At 41.0% G+C, this 21838-nt stretch overlaps 1 protein-coding gene across 1 annotated transcript; it reads left to right on the plus strand.

Annotated features, from left to right (window-relative positions):
• Window positions 1-1921: 1921 nt before the first annotated feature.
• Window positions 1922-21170, plus strand: LOC122886476 (unconventional myosin-VIIb-like). Its single transcript, XM_044218722.1, has 50 exons — window positions 1922-2019; window positions 2273-2309; window positions 2564-2665; window positions 2807-2959; window positions 3754-3822; window positions 3936-4051; window positions 4155-4282; window positions 4446-4588; window positions 4962-5075; window positions 5179-5332; window positions 6076-6152; window positions 6267-6386; window positions 6705-6847; window positions 6932-7142; window positions 7279-7414; window positions 7498-7664; window positions 7962-8102; window positions 9238-9396; window positions 9641-9733; window positions 10088-10182; window positions 10441-10513; window positions 10647-10748; window positions 10985-11101; window positions 11211-11423; window positions 11545-11802; window positions 11909-12064; window positions 12315-12383; window positions 12490-12614; window positions 12785-12911; window positions 13452-13571; window positions 13774-13947; window positions 14148-14375; window positions 15244-15411; window positions 15626-15743; window positions 16152-16278; window positions 16412-16578; window positions 16704-16885; window positions 17264-17373; window positions 17579-17733; window positions 18099-18252; window positions 18367-18522; window positions 18797-18902; window positions 19149-19262; window positions 19565-19652; window positions 19731-19837; window positions 19935-20120; window positions 20223-20339; window positions 20437-20520; window positions 20663-20782; window positions 20925-21170. Exons 2-50 carry the CDS (start codon window positions 2298-2300, stop codon window positions 21015-21017), a joined length of 6447 nt encoding a protein of 2148 aa, XP_044074657.1. The 5' UTR covers window positions 1922-2019; window positions 2273-2297; the 3' UTR covers window positions 21018-21170.
• The last annotated feature ends 668 nt before the right edge of the window (window positions 21171-21838 follow it).

Genomic DNA, 21838 nt, shown 5'->3' on the forward strand with positions numbered 1-21838 from the left:
ATAGGAGAAATTCAATATAAATATAAAATAGAAACATAGAATATCATAAATATAAGGAAAAAGGATAAATAGGCATGGGAAAGGGGAGGTAGGCGTTGTGCGTATCATGTGTGCATGGGTCACAGTCTGACATGTCTCTGGTTGTGAGCATAGGTCCGTGTCTGTTTGTTCAGTTGTGACTTTGAAAAGGCAGTGCGCTCAGTAAGCAGTTTTATGTGAAACACTATCAGCTATGCAGTATATAATGTGCAATTAGTGCAAACAAATCAGTACAGTGCAGGCAAAGTAACAGCCTCACACGATTATTGACATATGCATGCATATATCACCCGACTCTGATTTATCCCTCTGTGGAGCTTTAAAGTATCTTTTTAGTCATTGTTGGGTTGTACTGTCCGCAACCCACTGTACACAACCCGTAGACTGTATATAAGCTATATATAGTTATATACAGTCTATGGATCAAACACTAAGGTTATTACTAGTGGACAAATGGAGCATTTAGTTAGGCGCTGAAGAGCCAGACCTCCAGCAGGGCAGAGCTAAAAGGAGAGTGAGTATTGGACTTGGATATTGGATTTGTCAGGTCGACACAAAAACGACTCTATATTACTGTTAATGTTGCTCCTTGTCTGCTGGATGTGCAAATAAGCAACTCTTTACCGACAAGTTCGGCATATCAACATAAAAGGTGATAATATGTCATAGTTGTGTTCACAGCTGGTTTCTGCTCCCCCCCCCCCAGAGGGCCATACAAATCACTTATTTCAGGTTTAAATAGTTTTGAAGTATGTTTGTTTTTTGTAAATAGAAGAAAGCGTTATTTTTTTCTTTCAAATGTTGCATTGTGTCACTTAATACAAATAAAAACCGCCTGCTCTCATCATCGTAAGACGTCATAACTCTGGTTCCGTGATGTCAGTATGAAGTAGTCAGGATGATGAGTTGAAACAGGAAGGTAATCTTACTATCCAACATCATAAACAGTCATACCTTAACATTTCTCCACATTTAGTCACTGCGAGGAGTGTTGAACGGACCTACCTTTGGAACATCACCCAGCAGCGCATGCAACTGCAGTGATGAAGTGTTGTTTACGATTTATTATTTTTCTCTCTGGCCTTGCAGAGAATTCCTTATCAGAGCTGGACAAACTGACGCCAGCAAACAACCAACAGTGACTCCCGTCTCAGCCAAGTGTACTTTTTTGACTCTAAACCCACACAACCTGATGACTTTCATTTTATAGTAGTGCAGATAACTCACATTTGCGTATTAGAGGGAGGCTTCCCTTAAGATTTGAAGTACAACTTGTAACCTGACACAGTAGATAACTGGCAGGAAAATTTGCAGTTCGTGAAATTTCACTACAATTCATTACTGATAGTGGAAGACCTGACTTATCCACAACCACCCTACAGTAAATTACGCAGAAGATGACTTAAATGATAACCGCCACACAGAGAAAATTAAGTATCTCGAGAGGTCCTCCTTCAATTCCAAAGATAGTTAATTTAATCTCATATTTACATCTTTATTGCAATGACAGTCCGTGAGAAGCCCAGCAGTGTCTCCTCTGATATACACAGCCAGGGTCCAAAGGCTGCACATAAATTCATTTCAACACTCACTGCATGATTGTGCTAAATCTACGTCAAGGCCATTTATAATAAGTTACAAGAGTTGTTTATTATCAGTATATGAATGTGCTGTTATTGCTCTAAAATAGTCTCAGAATTGTATTTGAACAACATGACTGGCATTAATTGTTGACATCAGAAAAAAGAAATGGGATCAACATGTCCAGGAAGACACCTCCTCGATGACAAGACAGGTACGCACCTTTGCGTAAGCCGGCGGTTTCTTTTCCTCTTCCTTTCTGTCACAGAAGGTTCAAAGTCAAAGTGCCATAAAATCAATCTGTCAGTCGTAGGAGAGGCGCAGTCAAGACGAACAGCAGCTCCACAGCAGGCAGAAAGAGTGGGAATTAATGAAGATCACTGATAAAAGGATTGTTAGGTAGACCTCTTAATTGTTTTGTGTATGTTACATTAAATGCATTGTTACTCTGTTAACTATGTACTCCTTAACCAGTGGCATTGAGCACAACAGTGGGCTTTGTAATGAATAATGTTTAACACTGCCGAGAGAAAAGCTTCCGTTTAAGTTGTTTATAATGCTGATGAGCTGAAAGCGTAGCTGAACCTGATTTGATGGAGTCAATCACTTCTGCCTTGTCTTTGAAACTCATCATATGGATTTCTTTGCTTAGGGAGTAGGAAAGCTGCAAATTGGCGATGCTGAGAAAGGTAAGGCTGAAGAAAGTCTCTCAGTACCTGACTTTGGAGTTCTGAGTATGGATTTCATTGATAAGAATATTGCTTACCAGAAAGCACTATATGACTCAGTTCTTCCTGGACGTAGAGCCACAATTCCCTGCAATCATTCACTCAAGGAAATATTGTAAATTAATAAAGGTAGTCCCATCTTAAATTCTGTATTCTAAAGGACATTTAAACATGTTAGGTGGTTTATTAACATATTTACTGTGCTCTGTTTTCAGGGGGAGTGGGTTTGGGTGGACTCGGCCATTGGCGTACCCATTGGAGCGAGGGTCAAAGTAACGCCATCTGGCCAGCGGTTACTGGTGGACGATGAGGGAAAGGTAAACACCCTTTGCTGGCTTAGATACGGAGCTAAATGAAGATGTTGAAGCGTGTTGTTCGCATCAGGCATCATAAAAACATGTTCAGCCTGGGATACACCTTAAAAGTGTAGTTTCATATCTTACTTTGACCTCTCCCAGGAGCAGAGTCTGTCCCAGGAGCAGGAAGCCTCTCTCAGGATCATGCACCCTACATCAGTGGAGGGTGTGGACGACATGATTAAACTGGGAGACATGTCCGAGGCCGGCCTCCTCAGGAACCTGATGCTCCGACACAAACAAGGCATCATCTACGTAAGGCACATGTGTAACGCACAAGCCGTAGTCTGCCTGACAGGAGTGACTGGTTAGAATCAGGCTTGATTACTGAAAAGTGTAGAAATAATGTCACTAGACTGAAGTACATTCTCTAAATAAGGTGATTGTTTTGCATTGAAAACAAGCGAAATGATCTCATGCTATTTGTGACATTTGTTTTTAAAAGGCTTGTTCACACACATCGCAAAAAACATGTTTTTGTGGTAGGTTGTTGTTTTTTTTGGGAGGGAGGGTGTTCCTGAGGATTTGAGTTGTTGGCCTCATAGATTTCTGCAGCCACCCCCGTACATTAGAGGTGAATGGAATTTTATTTGTGGTCAATTTTATTTGTGGTCAATTTTATTTATGTTAAAAAGTGACATTTGAAAAACTTAGTTCCTCGGGTTAATGCACAATCCTTGCTGTGGAATGCTTTCACTTTGTACACCCAAAAAAAATCCTCTACTCACTTCTACCCATTTTAAGCTGTTCTGTGGATTATCTGTGAGCACCTGGGATATTTTCTGGAAAGACATGTTGCCGATGAATCTGTCAAATTTGACATTTTCCAACTAACTAAATTCCATTCACCTCCATTATATTGGAGTGGCAGCAAAAATCTCAGAGGCAAAATTAACTGCATGGGGAAATTTTTTTGTGATTTGGTTGATCTGGCCCTTTTTAAAACCAATACAATGGCAGAACTCCACACCAGACTTAATGACTTAAATCTAATGTTTTTTAACCTGACAGTCCTAAATGTCTTACACAGCCATTTGTTCTGCTTGTAGACCTACACAGGCTCTGTGCTGGTGGCAGTGAACCCGTACCAGGATTTTCCGATATATTCAGATGACAAGGTGAGGCTGGCATTAATATTCACCATAGAACTACAGTTGCAGATCATTTTCATTTTCCTCTTTATCAGAGGGCACAGTGATGTGTTTCATGTGTGCATCCTGTTGTCCTTCAGGTGAAGTTGTACCATGGTCGAAAGCTGGGCGAACTCCCTCCGCACATCTTCGCCATCGCTGAGTCCTGCTACAGTAACATGAAACGCAACCTCAAGAACCAGTGCTGCATCATCAGGTCAGAATAAATCACTCACCCAAAAGGTTATGATGGCCTGTTAACCGTTGCCCAACACGTGTTGTCAGGTGTTACTTTTTTATTTATTCTATTTTTCTCTCAGCGGGGAATCAGGAGCAGGGAAGACAGAGAGCACTAAGCTGATCCTTCAGTACTTGGCAGCAGTCAGTGGCGAGCTCTCTGAACAGAAGATTGAACTGCAGATTCTGAAATCTAACCCAATACTAGAAGGTACTACATCAGCACAGCTGTACTTCACCAATACCAAGACATGCAGTCATACTCAATAGACAACATCTGCCTGTGAAAACACACGTATACAGAGAATAAGAAGTTAAAAGTCGAAAAACAATCAGTGCCAAGTGTTCAAACGTCCCTGTTCTGTCCCGTACAGCGTTCGGAAATGCTAAAACAATCCGCAACGACAACTCCAGTCGCTTTGGGAAATATCTGGAGATCTTCTTCAATAAGGATGGAGTGATTAAAGGTGCTCGCGTGGAGCAGTATCTTCTGGAGAAGTCTCGTGTCTGCCATCAGGTGAGGTGGCTCTGTCCAACAGACCCAGTTCTTCTTATCTCTCCAGAGGGCAGATCTGCACTGTAAAGCTATAAAAGCTCAGCGGACTGCATCTGTCACAGGGCTGGTTAAATAAACATTATCATTAGCTTATTGCCCATGATATTATCATAGGCAATAAGCTCTTGGTGGCCTGAGACAGCAGACCATTCCATGTTGCCTCTCATCTCCGTCAGTCACTGTACTGAGGAGTAAAACTGCCTCATTTGTCTGCGTTCATTTACACCCACTTGACAGAAAAGTGACATCTTTCAAACACCTTTAGTGGATCTTTTTGTAACAATAATAGTAATATAGCAGTAACATAATAGTCATTTTTGCTCCACAACCTCAGGCCCTGGAGGAGAGAAACTACCACATGTTTTACTGCATGCTGGCAGGAGTCACAGCAGAGGAGAAGAAAACTTTGAGCCTTGGAGATGCTAAGGAATACAGATTCCTTACTAAGGTATTACCATGGCTTTCTGCAGCTCATCACCCTAACCAAAACAAATTACATATCGTCCCCCCACAGTAAATAATCTCTACACCTTCCCTCTCATGTGCTGTAGGGCGGCTGTATCGTGTGTGAAGGCAGGGATGATGCTCAAGACTACAAGCGCATTCGCTCTGCGATGAAAATCCTGACCTTCTCAGAAAACCAGTGTCAGGAAATCCTCAAGCTGCTGGCAGCCATATTACACCTGGGAAACGTTAGCTTCGAGGGTGAGTGAACGCAGTTTAAGACTGAACATTTTGTAGATTGTAGTTTTTATTTGAATTGAGTCATTATATTTGATGTCAGGAGTGTCTCAACAACAATGTTGATAAATAAGAGGGAGCATACGTTCAACATGATAACACAATTATACTCTAATCCTAACCATAACGTGTGGTCCATTATGATTCAGTACTGATAAACAAATAAACACACAGTAAAGAGCTAGCACACAATGCAAACTGTAATTAGCAATAGCAAAGTAGCAATAAAATGTACTTAAAGTATCAAAAGTACAAGTACTTGTAATGTAGAAAAATGGCTACTGTCAGTGTTATATTATCATCTACATTTTATTATTGAATCATTATTAGTGTTGCATTAACGTGTAAACAACATTTTCTGTTGCAGTTGATTGAAGCTCATTTTAATTTATATACTGTTACGTAGATTCACCTAAAGCAATGCATTGTGCTTTATAAGCTCATCATAGGTTTTGTATATAATAAATTAAGCTGTTAAATAAATAATAGTGGAGTAAAAAGTACAGTACTTCCCTCTGATATGTAGTGGAGTAGAAGTATAAAGTAGCATAAAATGGAAATACTCAAGTACAGTACCTCAAAATTATACTTTAATAAATGTACTGAGTTACATTCCATCACTGCCTTTGCAACACAATGAACTACTATTATTGGTGTTATTGTTGGTGTTGTTTCTGTTGTTACATTTGATCTTGTGTTCCCACCAGCCAACACACAAAATAACTTGGAAACCAGTGATGTCAGCAAGTCAGAACACTTCAGCATCGCAGTGTCACTACTGGAGGTGAGCACTTTCTTGTCTACGCTCACTTTTTGTGATAGTTGACACACAACGTGATTAACAGATCATCATTCTTCAGCATGAGACGATGACGTTTTTTTGTCTGTTCTTCTGCAGGTCCAGATGTCTTCCCTGGCGACGAGTTTGACCCATCGTTCCTTCATGACTAACAGAGAGAGGGTGACCAAACCCCTCAGCTCCCAACAGGCCTCTGACTGCAGAGACGCTTTTGTCAAGGTAATGAAGCTGACCCAGTGACAGTAAATCAGAATGCCTATTTCCTTATTGCAACCTGACCTATAAATGTTGCATAGTGGATTTTAGAATGGAAGTGTCCTCATTCAACAGCATGAGGTGATTTTAACCTTTAATTGTAGAGAGAATAATTGTGTACTTGAGCACTTTTTGTTTAACATTCATACAGTTTTACACATTGGCATCCAGGGATTTCAAAATCCAGTCAGAAATACCCTTCAGTGCTTAATATTCCTCAGTTTATTGGGACCGATTACTCATGCTCAGAAGATCAAATTTAACTTGTGTCTGATCTTTCAGGGAATCTACAATAAGCTGTTCATATGGATTGTTGGGAAAATCAACAGTGTCATCTACAAAAGGTTGACCAGAAGCCCTACATCCTCCTTCTTGTCCATCGGCCTGCTTGATATCTTTGGCTTTGAGAACTTCAACATAAACAGGTCAGGACATTTCTTCACACATCCTTCAGGCTAAGCGTATCACAACTCTACACTTACTTAAAATGTCACCCTGTCGTTTGACAGCTTTGAGCAGCTGTGCATTAATTTCGCCAATGAGAAGCTGCAACAGTTTTTTGTGGGCCACATCTTCAAGCTGGAGCAGGAGGAGTACCTGAAAGAGGACATTGTGTGGAATAACATCACATTTAGTGACAATCAGAACATCCTGGACCTCCTGGCTGGGAAATCCTGTAACCTGCTGGCTCTGATTGATGAAGAAAGCCATTTTCCAAAGGTGGTGGTGCTATACTATGCTTTTTAATCGATTCACAAACATTATTTAGGAAATGTTGCTTTTACTGTAAAATCTACCAGTTCAGTCAACTATTTTTGCTTGTTTTTAATCCAAAGTCTTGTTTGGTGTCTCACAGGGCTCAGACGTCACTATGCTGAACAAGATGAACAAGCAACACCGTGGGAACGAGACCTACATTGCCTCCAAAAGCGAACATGACACAGACTTTGGGATTCGCCACTTTGCAGGCGTGGTTTGCTACGACTCCAAAGGTACAAAAGCAAATTGCAAAAAGTCCATCTAAGGACTAATTGCTTGCTGTGAAGTGCTCAATAATGTTCTTTTTTCCGTTAAGGGTTCTTGGAAAAGAACAGAGATGCCGTCAGCTTTGACATAATGAAGATGGTTGAGATGTCCACCAATAAGCTACTTCGTCAGATATTTGAGACGGAGCTTTCAACCAATGGAGTGAAGATTAGTAAAAACAAGAAGGTCATCATGACACCTAAGAGCTCTCTGCGGGTATGCAAGAATAACCTCATCAGCATGTCAAGTAGTTTCATATTGCCACATCTATCTTTTCTTTTCTCAAGTGAAATATCATGCGGATGGGGAGAATGCAGCAAAATGATCTCACCTCAGATATTTCACTTTTTTAAGATGCAATTCTAGATTAAAACACTCGTTTTGATGGACATTTACTGCCGGTCTATATTGGGATATAGTGGACATGCATTGATAGTGACACCGGTCTGACATTTGTCACTGTATTGCTGACTTGGCATCATGATTTTAGTCTCCTCTCTCTCATCCGTGCAGGCCCAGACTGACAGCCGTAAACAAGTGCCAACACTGAGTGGCCAGTTCCGTCAGTCTCTGGACTCCCTCATGAAGGCTCTGTCCGCCTGCCAGCCTTTCTTCATCCGCTGCTTCAAACCCAACAATGACAAGCAGTCTACGGTGAATGACACAAGAGCATTGACTGCAGTATAGATGGCCACAGTAAACATAACTGTATCACTGAGCAATTATATATGATAAAAAAAATAAGATGAGGGTTGAGATGAAGATAAACTCTGTCTTGTGCAAAAGTAGTAGTGTTTGAGCAAGTGTTTACCAACATTAAGACATTTCCCTTAAATCCTGTTGTTTCTTGAAATAATGAAGATGTTGCTGTGAGTCTACCTCCCCCATCTGCATTTGTTTCTTTCCCCTTTGGCTTAATTTATAGAGGATAAAATGAATTTTCCCATCTGCCTCTCAGGCCCTTTACCATCTGCCCTTGCACTGGATAAACAACAACCTCTTCCTGTTTTGTGCCATAAAGCAATTGAGCAAATTTCCTGGAAAATATATCCTGCTAACACACAAGCTTTCCTCACTTTTAATTGACTACAATTTATCTTCCTCACTATTTTTTTTTTTTTTTAGCCATGCTAGCAACGTGGCTCTAGGGATGGCAATGTCTTTCTGTCGGTCCACCACTTTGGTCCAGACTGGAATATCTCAACAACTATTGGATGGATTGCCATTTTGTACAGAGATTCATCATCCCCAGAGGATGAATCCCCCTATAACGACCACTTTGGCAGTCCCCTGAGTTTTCTTATTGTGCCACTAGCAGGTCAAAGTTTTCACTTATCTTGTGAAATACCTCAACATCTGCTTAATGGATTGGCAAAAAAAATTGTACAGACATTCATGGTTCCCAGACGATGAATCCTAAGGAATTTGATGATCCCTTGACTTTTGCTTTAGTGCCACCATGAGGTTGACATTTGTCTTTTTGAGTGAAATGTTACAACTGTTGGATGGATTCCCATGAAATTTGGTACACACATTAATGTTCCCCTCATGAGTTGTAATAACTTTGGTGAAAACTAATGACATTCCCATCAGCCTCAGCTGTACTTTGTGTTTAGTGCTAATTACCAAATGTTAGCATGCTATCACTAAGCTAAGATGGTGAACATGGTAAACATTATACCTGCTAAACATCAGCATGTTAGCATTGTCATTGTGAGCATGTTAGCATGAAGTAATTTTGCTGTTGCTGTGACGGGATATTCTCAACCACTTTAATCTGCTCTCCTAGTTGTTTAACAGAGAGCTGTGTATGCATCAGCTAAGATGCTCTGGCATGATGGACACCATCCGCATCCGGAAGCTGGGATACCCAATTCGCCACACCTTTGAGGAATTCCTGAAGCGCTACAGGGTGCTCCTGAAGACGACTGTCTGTGACCCCAAAAGGGTTAGTCATGATGTAGCCCTGCTGATGATCATACGTTACAATGTTGACTATCGCTTTCATAAAATCAGTGTCATATTTGTGAAATCTAAAATGTTATTGCTAAATGTCACTCAAGATAATACTGTAAATGTTGTTATGATGGCCACAAAGATGGTTTACTTCTTTATTGTTTTTCCCCCTGGAGGAGTTTGGGCTGTCATTAGCATCTCTTCAGCATCAAATAAATTTTTTATTGTCTCTCCAGGAGACAGCTGCTGCCTGTTGTGAAGCCATCTGCAAGACAGTGATTAAAGGAGAGGATGAGTGGAAAATAGGCAGGACCAAGATTTTCCTGAGGGTGAAGAAAACTTAATTCAAACCATGTTGTACCACAGCTTTTCTCAATTGTTTTGACATAGCAGAGCATCACTGCAGATTTATAGTAAACAGTATTAACTGGCACTGGTGAAGTAGGTTCAGTATTATGAACTAGACCAGCATCTAGCATCAACTGTTGACATTATGTTCTCTCTTAGGTCATTTGTGCACTGTTTAGTTATTGCTCTATGCTGCAGTTGACTATAATTTATAACTATAATTTGCTTTTTATAAGATTTGGATGACTTAATCTTAGAACATTATGGCATCTGATTGCAAGGATTTTCGGGACAAATCAGAAAGTAGAAATGTGTCTTTTTCCACTTTATTTCAGGACGCCCATGATGCTGTCCTGGAACGACTGAGGGAGCAAGAACTCAGCAGGACCGCTCTGGTGATCCAGAGGGCCATGATGGGATACAAAGACAGGTGCAGTTTCTAAGAAGAGTAAAGGGGAAATCACATAGAGATTATGAACTCTGAATTGAATGAGGTCAAACATTGTCTTTGTTTGCATTATCTCAACAGCTCTGTCTATGACTATATTGTAGCTACAGATCGTGTTATTGTAATGATATACGTGCTTGCCAGATCAAATATGGTGTTATAGAAAAAGACATGTCAATGATTGATTGAGGAGTATGTATATTTTTTCTTTTTATCCCTTTACTTTTCCTCTTTTTGTAGAAAGTCTTTTCTGAGGAAGCGGAGGGCAGCTGTGGTGTTGCAGAAGCACTGGAGAGCTTACAGACAGGAGAAAGTGCGAATAAACTTCTATAGAACTCAGAGCTTGAAGCTGACATAATGCTTTGACATTTGACATTTGCTATACAAAGGAAACTTATCTCAAGTCCAGTGACCTTGTCCTTTGTTTCCACGCTTGCTCCAAACAGCTCCAGCAAGGCTTTGAACGGCTGACAGCAAAGATCCGAAGTAGGAAGCTCCGGTTACAGTACCAAAGACAGCGAGCAGCAGCACGCACCATTCAAATGCAGGCATGTACTGTAGATACTGTAAATTAGCTTACAGTGTCGCTTTATTCATTTATCAATGTCGCAGGGTGTCGCAAAAAATTGAATTTATATATTTTTTTAAATGCATTTCACGTGTGTTAAATAAAAAATAATTGCAGGATCCATTTGCAACACAAAAACATTAATGAACTTATGACAATTAATAAGTATATTAATATGATTTAATAAGACGATTAATAATCTCTGTTTAACGGTAGGTACGAGTCTACTGGGCGAGGAAGAGCTGGAAGCAGAAGAGAGAGGCAGCCATACTGCTGCAGGCCTACACCAGAGGACTGCTGGCCAGAAGATTAGCTGAAAAGATGAGGAATGATGTAAGAGCTGAAAGTCTTGAAACTAGAAATAATTTAATAAATGTATTGTATTCTGACACCTTTTCACCCCATCTTTCTCTATTCCTCTCTCCACCCAACCCCATCACAGGCCTCCCTTTTACGCCTGGGGAAAGAGAACCAAGAGCGAATTGCCTTGGAGCTTCAGCAGCGTCTGAAAGAAGTTATCACCCAGTCACCGCAAGATGATGAGGAGCCTGAGCCAATCGTTGAACAGGAGTCAAACGAGTACTCGTATGATCTCCAGCCCACACCTCCTGTGGAAGTGGTCGAATGGGAGGCGCCAGAACCAGATGAATTTGAGGTTTGCTGATATTTCTGTTGTGTAATCTGCTAATGTGACATTAATAAAAGTCTTGTATTTTGCCATATATGATTAACTGACTGACTGAACCTCTGATATTAATTCTATTTTGACTGTTAAGAAGAGGAGGAACATACCAGAGCCGGTGGAGGAAACATCTGTTGAGACCTCAAAGCTGGAAATCATCCCTCCAGCCTCAACCTCAACAACCCCTACCCCATCGCTGGAAGAGGACGATGACGAGTTTGATGACGGCAGTGACGAGTTTTCATTCTACAGCTTCAGCATCCATCACTTCCAGGGCAACGCTAGCCACACGCACATCACCCAGAGACTCAGGCAGCCTCTTCTGCCCCACGATGACGAGGGCGATGCACTGGTGAGAGGACAGCGAGGAAAGAGAGGCAGCTTTCTTTCCGTCAACTCCAAAGATTTCCATCTTTTGCCAGAGCTCACACCCAGTTTCTCCTCTCATTTCCCTCCAGGCGTGTCTGACTGTTTTCTGGATTATACAGCGTTTCATGGGGGACATGCCAGAACCAAAACCTCTGGACACGATGTCTCAAGAGTCCAGCACCATCTCGCGTCAACTGCCTCATAGGCAGGGCAGGAGGCTAAGCAACCTGGTGGGACTGGACCAGGTAACGTAGTCACATTATTACATGTCAAGAGTAAGAATAACAATAATAATAATAATGCTGCCATGCATGATTCATGGTGGTTACAAGTAGATGCTATAATAAATAATGAGAGTTTAAATTACATTAAAATTATATATGACCAAATATATTGACCCAGCTGTATTGCAAACAGTTTCTTTTCTGCTACTGTATAATAGAGAAGATCAGCTGGAATGTCCATACCACTAATTATCTTGTCTTTTCTGAATAGAAAATACTGAGGAAGAACAAAAAAAAGTTTGGAAGTGGAAACAGAAAAGCTTCTGCTATTCCTGAGGAGGTCAGCACTAATGTTGCTGCGATATTCATCATTCAGTCAGTATTTCTGTGTTGGTTAATAATGTGTGTCATATGCTAATTGTTCTTTTTGTTGTAATCTTTACCAGCCAGAGAACATGGCGGAGGACGAGGACGTTTTGATTGGAGAGGGTCCTACGCTGGATCGGCCACTTTCATCCCAGGAAAAACTACACATTATCATCGGATACGCTCTGTCGAGACGTGACATAAGGTCAAAATGGGATTTTTGTTCACACGATAAGGGAAAAACCACCTTGTGAACTCAAAGTTCTCTTGAATCTTGTTGCGCTCATGGTTCAGTTCTTCTTATACTGTGTCCGTCTTATTTAACATTGGTTGTCACTGTTTTTGCCTTCCTTTCATGATTCTCTACCTGTGCAGGGATGAGATTTACTGCCAGATCTGTAAGCAGCTGGTGAACAATAAGAACAGGAAGAGCCGTACGCAAGGCTGGATCCTTCTTTCCATCTGTCTTGGGATCTTCCCCCCAACAGACCGCTTAATGAAGGTCAGTCTGCAGCAAGTCATTCAGTAATGCAGCAGCTTGTAATCAGAACACTTGTTAAAAAAGCTAAAGTTACACATGGCAAGTTTTTTCTTAATAAAAAAAATAGATGGAATTCTGTGAATACAGAGGGAATCTTGTACCTTGCCTGAAATGTTAACCTTTGCAATCCATAACTTTACAGTATCCAAATAAACAGACTAAGGAAATGGCACTTGGAGAAATATTGCTGGCAGTTGAATTTCAAGATACCAAATCTATCCTTTGTAAAGGGTAAAATGAGCTGAAGTTTAGTCATTACTATTAGGAAAATGCAGTCTTAAATGGCTTTAACAGCTTGGGCTATGTCAGCATTTTCAATGAATCACATCAGTTACCAGTTCTTGTATTGTTTTAGCTGAGAAACATGTTCAGAAACAGTGTTGATTCCAAGATACCCACAATGCAGTCCACACTCATTTTATTCCATTTGTTAAAATTGTTTTATCATTCTTACAAGGGAAAATAGTAATTAACCCTGTTCTATTCTACTCTGTTCCACAGTATTTGAAGAGTTTTGTCCGCAAAGGGCCGAATGGTTACGGAGCATATTGTACTGACCGCCTGTGTCGTATAAAAGCCAATGGAGAAAGAAAAGAGTTGCCCTGTTGGGTAGAGCTACAGGTAGAAACGCTGAATCACATTTTTGTCTTGTTGTTATGGTGACTTGTTTTTGTCGGCAACTTCTCCTGACAGTATTTACATGGCCGGGTTTGTTGTTTGTTTGTTGATTTTCTTGCCCTCGGCTGCCGGCTATGAAATTCCAAATTATTGGATTGTTTTCTTGATTTCAATCCATTCTCATCTTCCTTCTCCCGGCTGACAGGCTGCCAAGTCCAAGGAGCCCATAGACGTGTCTGTGTCTTTAATGGATGAACGTACTGTCAGTCTACATCTGGACTCAGCCTCCACCTCTGCTGAAGTCTGTAAAGCTGTGGCTGACAAGATCGATCTTCGAGACACATATGGATTCTCCCTGTACATCAGTCTCTATGAAAAGGTGAGTTGTACTTCCTTGTCTCTTGTCTCGTCATATCCATTCAGACCTTCCCTACCTCTATTTGCATACAAATGTGCACATGCTTTGGTTATCCCATATACTGTGAATCCAGTTCCTTAACATAGTTTAATCAGTGCTAATTTCCAGTACTAAAGATTGTAGAGAACCACACTCACTCACTGTTGGCCTTTCGTCTCCAGATGTGGTCTCTGGGCAGCTGTGGGAAGCATGTGTTGGATGCAGTGTCTCAGTGCGAGCAGGAGATGAGGAGGCAAGGCAAGGAGGAGAAGGACACCCCCTGGAAGCTCTCCATCCGCAAGGAACTGTTCACACCCTGGCATGACTGCTCAGAAGACCCAATCAGCACAGATCTAATCTATAGACAGGTCATCAAGGGAATCAAGTCGGGAGAGTACACCAGTGAGAATGTGAGGCTCAGGAGTGAAAAGACTTTGTTTAATTGGGTCAAATGACTGTAATGTGAAAGGAGTCGCTTGTAGTGACAAACCCACAGAGCTCACCAAACTTTACAGTTCCCCTCAGGTCTACGGAGCGTTTTAGCATCTTTCAGCTCATTGTTTTGGTTTTATGTCAACTTTACTGCAACTTTACTGTTTTGGTTCACTCTCACTCACTGCTCTAATCGGCGTCATTTCCAGAGCCATAGCAGACAGCTGTTTTCAGCGAAAAAGCTCTAAAAATCCACTTTGCGCTACCTTCCCAGCACCAAACCTCAGACAGCCAAAGTTAACAACTCGCTTGTGAACATAGTGGAGCATTTACCAGCGAAAGAGCCAGATATTTCTCCCAGAAGCTTGTGGGAAAAGGAGAGTGAATATTAGACTTACATTTGTCAGGTGGCCTGGAACACAACTCCAAATGAATGCTAATGTTGCTCCCTATCTGCTAGATGTATAAATAAGCAACTGTTTGCTAACATGGTGATGATATGTGAGTGTGGTGTCTGTAGCTTGTTTCCGAAAGAAAAAAGCAAGCATAGAAAATGTTGTCTTTTGCTTTGCTCAAAGGAAAGTGAAAAGGGTCTGAGTCTTGTTTTGGACTTTTTACAACTTTTATTTGTTACATTCACCATGTTCCCAGTGTTAACATGCAGCTTATTAGACAGCAACAATACATACCAGTGGTACTTAGAATCTGGGATCCACTATGACTTCCTTACAGTAGATATCAATGTTTTGCTCAACACCTCTCCTATTGCTGCATGCTAAATGATATCAATGTTCGATCCAAAATCTGTGTTAACTGTATCCAATAAAAATGCATTGCATCTCTCAGGAGGATGAATATGTCCAGCTGGCAGCAAAGCACTATTACATCCAGTTTGGCTCGGCATACAACAAAGACAACGTCGAGAAGGTGGTTGAGGATTGCATCACCACCCCGCTTATTGAGAGCAAATCTAAGACAAAGTGGATCCAACTCATCAGCACAGCACACTTACAGGTATAGTGCATGCAGTCAAACAAAAGGAGCTACTGTATGTATTTTATGAACATGAATGGAGCCTGAAACAAACTGGATCTGTGTGCGCCACGTGCAGTGGTCTAAATTCTTCTAAATGTTTGTAGTTTGATTTATTTTCAGTTTTATTTCTATATCACATGGGCACAATAAAGGTGAGTCACCTAAGGATAATTCTTACATCCTGATCATACAGGGTCCGTATGTCAACGGGAAGCAGGGAACAGAAAGCGTAAAAGGAGAACTGGTCGACAGCGCTCGACAGAAATGGCCCCTTTACTTCTCCAAGTTTTATGAAGTCACAATGATGTCAGGTCAGTCAACATACATTTTACACACAGTATTTATCATGTAATATAAGTTTTCCTCAACACCCAGAGAGGTCTTGATATAATTCCATTTGCCTTTGTGCCTGTATGACCTAAAACTGCTTTGGATGTATTCTTTATAAATGCTGTAAAGGGATAATAAACAACGTATCCCTACTACAGCTGGGCTTACTGCAGGTGAATGTTGCCATATAATGCAATTAATATGTAAAATATGTATGTGGTTCCACACACTCTGTATTACGCTATATTCCTGTAAATTACTCATTTATAATATTCCCCCATATTGCTGAGCATCCCCACTGACCTTCGATTACCAGTTGCAATTTCAGAAATGGCAGGCCGCTTACAACCCTGCTTCTGAAACCTTTGCACTCCCATATCTGTCCACAGGACCTCCTTTGCCCAAAAGCAGGTTTTTTGTGGCTGTAAACTGGAATGGCATCCTCTTCATGGATGGAACAGACAAGAAACTCCTTGAGCTTCCTTACCTAGAGCTACAAAAAGTACACATGATGAGGTATGGGTAACTGTTTAATTTGTTTTGTTCTGCTAACATAATCACTTTTGTTTTAATGCACTCCCTTGCAAAACATTTTAATTGAGTTTTGAAAAGTATCAAACAAATGAAACCACATTTATAACCTGTCTAGTGACAGCCATGTCAGTGCTCAGACGGTGAGTTTGGCCACAGTCAGTGGAGAGTTTGTCCTGAAGTCTGGGGAAGCTGCAGACATGGCAGCACTTACAGAGACAAACCTGGAAGGGCTGAGACAGCGCTCAGTGTATGCACTGGCTCAGCAGGATGCCAGTAAACCAGGTAAGAGTCCACAGCATGTACAGTGTAAGATAGTAGGCTCAAACACACTTGCACATTTGAAGTCTATGCACACAAACACATAACTTATCACACATGCCTACGTGTCTCTCTCGCTCCTTCTACAGATGACCCCATGTTGCTGGTTTGTAAACGAGGAGACCTGCTGCAGGTGGAGAAAGATGAACAATGCTCTCCTGATGAGAACTGGATCAGAGCAACCAACCAGCGGACCAGTAGCAGCGGCATGGTCTCTAAGAATACAGTGCAGTTTCTGCCGACTCTCAGCAGGCCCACTGAAGAAATGCTGGTAGAGTTACCTTTATGTGTCATACGTTTACGTTTAGTTATTTGCCCAAGAGGGTCACGTGTATCATAAACACTATACAAATAGGACATTAAAAGAGAGTGAATGTTTTCTGTATATACTGTAAATCAGTATATAAACAGGTAATACATATAAATACTATATTTTAGAAATAGCTTTGGTAGTCTGGGCCATATGTGCACCATATATATAAACTTATATATAAATTAAAGAGGCATATATGCTAATTTACAAGAATAGACATGGTGTGCATCAACAGTGACCTTTCAGGTCTATAGATGCAGCAGTGGATCCATGGGTATAATGGTTCATATGAGCCCCCCTTGTGGTGTAACTAACTTCCTGCTTCTGACCCATCAGGAACTGCTCAGTCCAGGCCAGAAGAAACTGTCAGTAACACAAAACGCCACGCAGAGAGACGAAACAGTGGCTCCTGTCTCTTTAAAAGAGTTTGCACTAGAGAACTTCAGGTAATACTATCATATGAGTCACTTTTCAAATATTGAATATTCATCAGTAACAGTAAGTGTGACAATAGATTTGGTTGGTGGCGCGACTGAAAAAGCAGTGATGCTGAGCATTTTTAAACAAAGACATCATACAACTTTTATATGTTTTAAATTAAGCGGGACTATTCCACTGACATGCTCACACTGTGTTTCCTCCCTGCCACAGGCCTGTAGGTAAAGATTTCGGTCGACAGGGTGCGTCCAAAGGGGTCAGCAGGGAGAAGCTGTGGGCTTGTTCCAGAGAACCTCTCAAACAGCCGCTGATGAAGAGCCTGGTCCGCAACTCGGACCTCAGCAACCTGGCCTGCAACGCCTTCACTGATATCCTTGAAACTAACGCTTCCCTGTTGCAGATAAGGGCAATTTTGGACACAGATCCACTCACATCCGTGTTTTAACAGCTGTAACATTAGACAATGTTGAGATACTTTACTGTTAAAACCCTCAAATTGTAAACCTGGTTCAGGGGATCTTCCAAACTGTATTCTGCTGTTTCACTAATGCAACATTGAACAAACTGCTTTAAATGAAAATATCAGAGAATAATTTTATTTTTACTCACACTATTGTTGATTCCACACAATGAACTCTCTGTAATCTGTACCTTTAGAGGCAAGAGCCTGTGTGATACAGACCTTAGTCTAGTTTTATTACTGTCCGTCTGAGTCCTTAACCATGGCTGCTACCTATCCTGAAGTACATGGGCGACTACCCCATCAAACAAGCTCGCAGTCCTTTAGAGCTGACTGACCAGATCTTTGGTCCAGCCACCCAGCATGAAGCTCTGCAGGACGAGATCTACTGCCAGATTATGAGACAGATGACCAATAACAACAACAGGTGCTCCCTCAGTGTGTACTTCTGTGTTTTAAAGAATTCACACAAAATCAAGAGCCACCACATCCAGCCCTCTATGCTTTCTTTCCCCCTTCTCTTGCTCTCCCTCACTCTCAGGTTGAGTATGGAGCTTGGGTGGCAGCTGATGTGGCTGTGTTCAGGCTTGTTCCCGCCCAGTCACAATTTGATGGGACACACTCAACGCTTCCTGGAGTCGCGCCCCAGAGATCAGCTGGCTGCTGGCTGCCTGCAGAGGCTGCAGGGGATGCTCAGGTCAGGCCGGAGTTAGAAACAGAAATGAGAAATAAGAGATCACATGTAACGGAATGACAACAATGTCCTGTACAAAGGGTTGGTTACTAGTAGTTAGGTCAAGAATGCAGAAAAAAATCAATTCTGGTCAGTTCATTACTGTATTTGTCATAATAAGTAATGGAATACAAAATGCTGCTTTCACTGTAACATAGAATATGACTGAGCTATGGTACTGTCTATGTATATTTGTGTGTATGTACAATTCATTTATCTGAGTGCTTTGTACTCTCAGAAAGGAGCCCAGGAAGTTTCCTCCCCATGTGGTAGAAGTGGACGCCATCCAACAGAACAGCACCCAGATCTTCCATAAAGTCCACTTCCCAAATGACACAGATGACGTAAGACACAACGCTCTCCTCTAAAACACTTAGATGAGGCGTCCATAAGTGTGCACACTCTCAGCAGTGTTTGAACTCTTTGTCAGGTGATATTAACTGGCATTATCAACGGCATTCCTTCCGTTTAGTAATGGAAGGAGGTTGGAACTAAACTGAACTAAACAGCTTCTCTCATCTTGCTTTCTTTTTTTTTTCGGTTTCACCTTTATTCAGTTTTTGGTTCTTCTTATTTTTGCTGTTGTGCAGATATTTGAGGTGACATCGACAACCACAATCAAAGACCTGTGCTGCAGTATTTCCTCTCAGCTCAGACTGAGCTCAGCTGATGGATATGGCCTGTACCTGAAAACACCAAACAAGGTGGGGTTGGGTGATTTGTTTGCTGATTCATATTTTTGTAGCCATTACTTACATTATAATGTGACAGAAAAGATGAAGATGTACTTAGATTACATTAGAATGATTTCTATGTGGCTTCAGGGGACATTTTGTGGTTTGGCTTGCATTGATAACATGACTCATTCAGATGTAAAAAATTAAAGCTTGAATTCTCTCCTACTCTGTTGAATTTAAACTTTTCTTCACAAATACTGACTGGAGTATCCAAGGCCATCCTCCTACCCCGTTTAACATATTGATGTTACTCTGTTTTTAATGCTTAGGTCATGAGCCTGGATGACCAGAAGTATTTCTTTGACAGTTTAAGACAGACTTCTGACTCTCCTAAGAAAACAAAAAAAGTGAAAGAAGGTAATGCATCATATGGACGCCTTCAGTTTTTACATGTCAGTGCTTCTCCATATTTATAATTCAAATCTTGCTTCCCAGGCAACCAGGCCAATGTGCCCTACCTGGTGATCTGTAAGAGGAAGCTCTGGTTCAATGTGAGCCCAGGGAAAGACCTGGTTGCAGACCTCACTTTCCATTTCCCACAGGTATTCAACCAAACACAGTCTCCATTCTGCTGGCTTTTACTCTTTTTCCACACGCAGGATTGTCATGATACATGACCTCTGGTTTGCATCCATATAGGAGGTGCCTAAGTACCTGCGGGGATACCACAATTGCACCAAAGAGGACATGACCAACCTGGGTGGGCTGCTCTTTAGAGTCAACGTAGATTCAGACAGGTCGCAGTTCGTCATGATCCCCAAAATGCTGAGAGAGTTGGTTCCTGCTGACCAGATTAAAATCATGTCCCCTGAAGAATGGAAGAAGGTAAAGGAAGAGATGTGCAGAAGCAGGGCAGAAACATTTTGTGTCCAGTGTAAGGGGGTGTCCACTGAGTATTTCTCTCTTTGCTTTTTCTTCTACTTGCAGCACATCATCTCCTCCTACAACAAGCAGAGTGGCATCACAGTGCAGGAGGCCAAAATCGCCTTCCTCAAAGCCATTTCAAGATGGCCAACCTTTGGCTGCACCTTCTTTGAAGTTAAAGTGAGTCATCAGTTTGAAGTGACAGCAAAGTTGGCAGACAACAATTTGAGGAAACAGTTTTGTCATATTATGATTTCATTTGCATTTGACTTTGCAGCAAACGTGTGAATCTAGCTACCCATATATCGTTTTGATTGCCATCAGCAAGCAAGGTGTCAGCTTAATAGACCCAAAGACAAAGGTATGCACAATAATGAGCCTTAAATTCTTATTATTCAAGTCTAGTCTGTCACATTTCATCTCAGTTTATGATTTTGTTTTGCTCTCCTATTGGGGTTTGTCTTTATTGGTAACAAGTCATTACATCTTAATGCACCTTTTAGGAGCTGCTGGTCATGCACCCATTCAGCCGCATCACAGAGTACCACAGCAAAGGCGGCTACTTCCAGATGACCATCGGCACCCTGGTGAGGGGCAACAACTTCGTCTGTGAAACCTCACAGGTGAGTCTTTCAAATAAAATGTTATAATGTCCAAATATTTCAATACACATTATTCTGTACATCAGCCTGTCCGCTCGCGGTAAAAAACCCCATATGGGAGTAGTAGATTTTGAAATGAGACATTCTTTTCTTCCTTGTTCAGGCCAACACAATGGAGGACCTTCTTAGATCGTACGTCAGCATGTACGAGAGGCAGAGACAGGCCTTTCGACCAAGGAACCACATGTTTTCCTAAGGCTTCAAGGGCAAAAGAACAGACTGAACTGCTGTGATCTACTATACGCACTCTGGATCAATATCTTTACATGAATGTATTTGTATACTTCAAATGACAAAATTGTCACTACAGATTACTTCTAATAAACAAGATAGTGAAATTCAAACTTAAGCGTGTCATATTGTCATTTTTCCTAACTTGTGCCATTGTGAGAACCATTGTTGATATTCACGTAAATGTTAAACTTTAACATGTCCAAGATTGAGTCATGTATCTTAAGATATTTAACAGTGATTTAATAATAATAATTCAATAGCTATTGCAGTCTCAGAGGAGTGAATACATTTCGAAAGACTGGACAATTATGATAAGCCTATGGTCTAAGAGATGCCAAATGTGTGTTGAAAAAAACTGTCAAACTGATCAAATACAGGATTTTACCTGAAAGTGAAATCCTGTATGAAGACATATTCAGTCATTTATAAGGAAAAGAAAAATGTTCTTCCAGCTCCACAACTACAACTTTACAACAAAAGGTTTATAGACATTTGTGATTTTATTATTGCTGTGGACATTTTTGTCACTGCAAAAGTAAGCCTACAATACTAAAAGATAAATTGCTGTTCATAGCTAATGTTTATAATATCTATAGTTAATGTCTATTGTGTTGTCGCATGGTCCTCAGAGGAAATTTCAAAATAACGTAAACATTTTTGAAAACAAAATAATGGGCCCTGTGCTGTATGTATTTTTGGTGTGTACATGGTATATTATTTACTATGAGCATAAACAAGTTTTGATGACAGTTAGTGACATTAGAGACATAGGGAACGTCCAAC

Source organism: Siniperca chuatsi, linkage group LG13 (genome assembly GCF_020085105.1).
Source record: "Siniperca chuatsi isolate FFG_IHB_CAS linkage group LG13, ASM2008510v1, whole genome shotgun sequence".
NCBI lineage: Eukaryota > Metazoa > Chordata > Actinopteri > Centrarchiformes > Sinipercidae > Siniperca > Siniperca chuatsi.

Coding starts and splice junctions, on each gene's coding strand:
- LOC122886476 (XM_044218722.1), top strand. Junction 2,666..2,806: donor TGGTGGACGATGAGGGAAAG/GTAAACACCCTT, acceptor GACCTCTCCCAG/GAGCAGAGTCTGTCCCAGGA. Junction 20,783..20,924: donor TCGTCTGTGAAACCTCACAG/GTGAGTCTTTCA, acceptor TTCCTTGTTCAG/GCCAACACAATGGAGGACCT.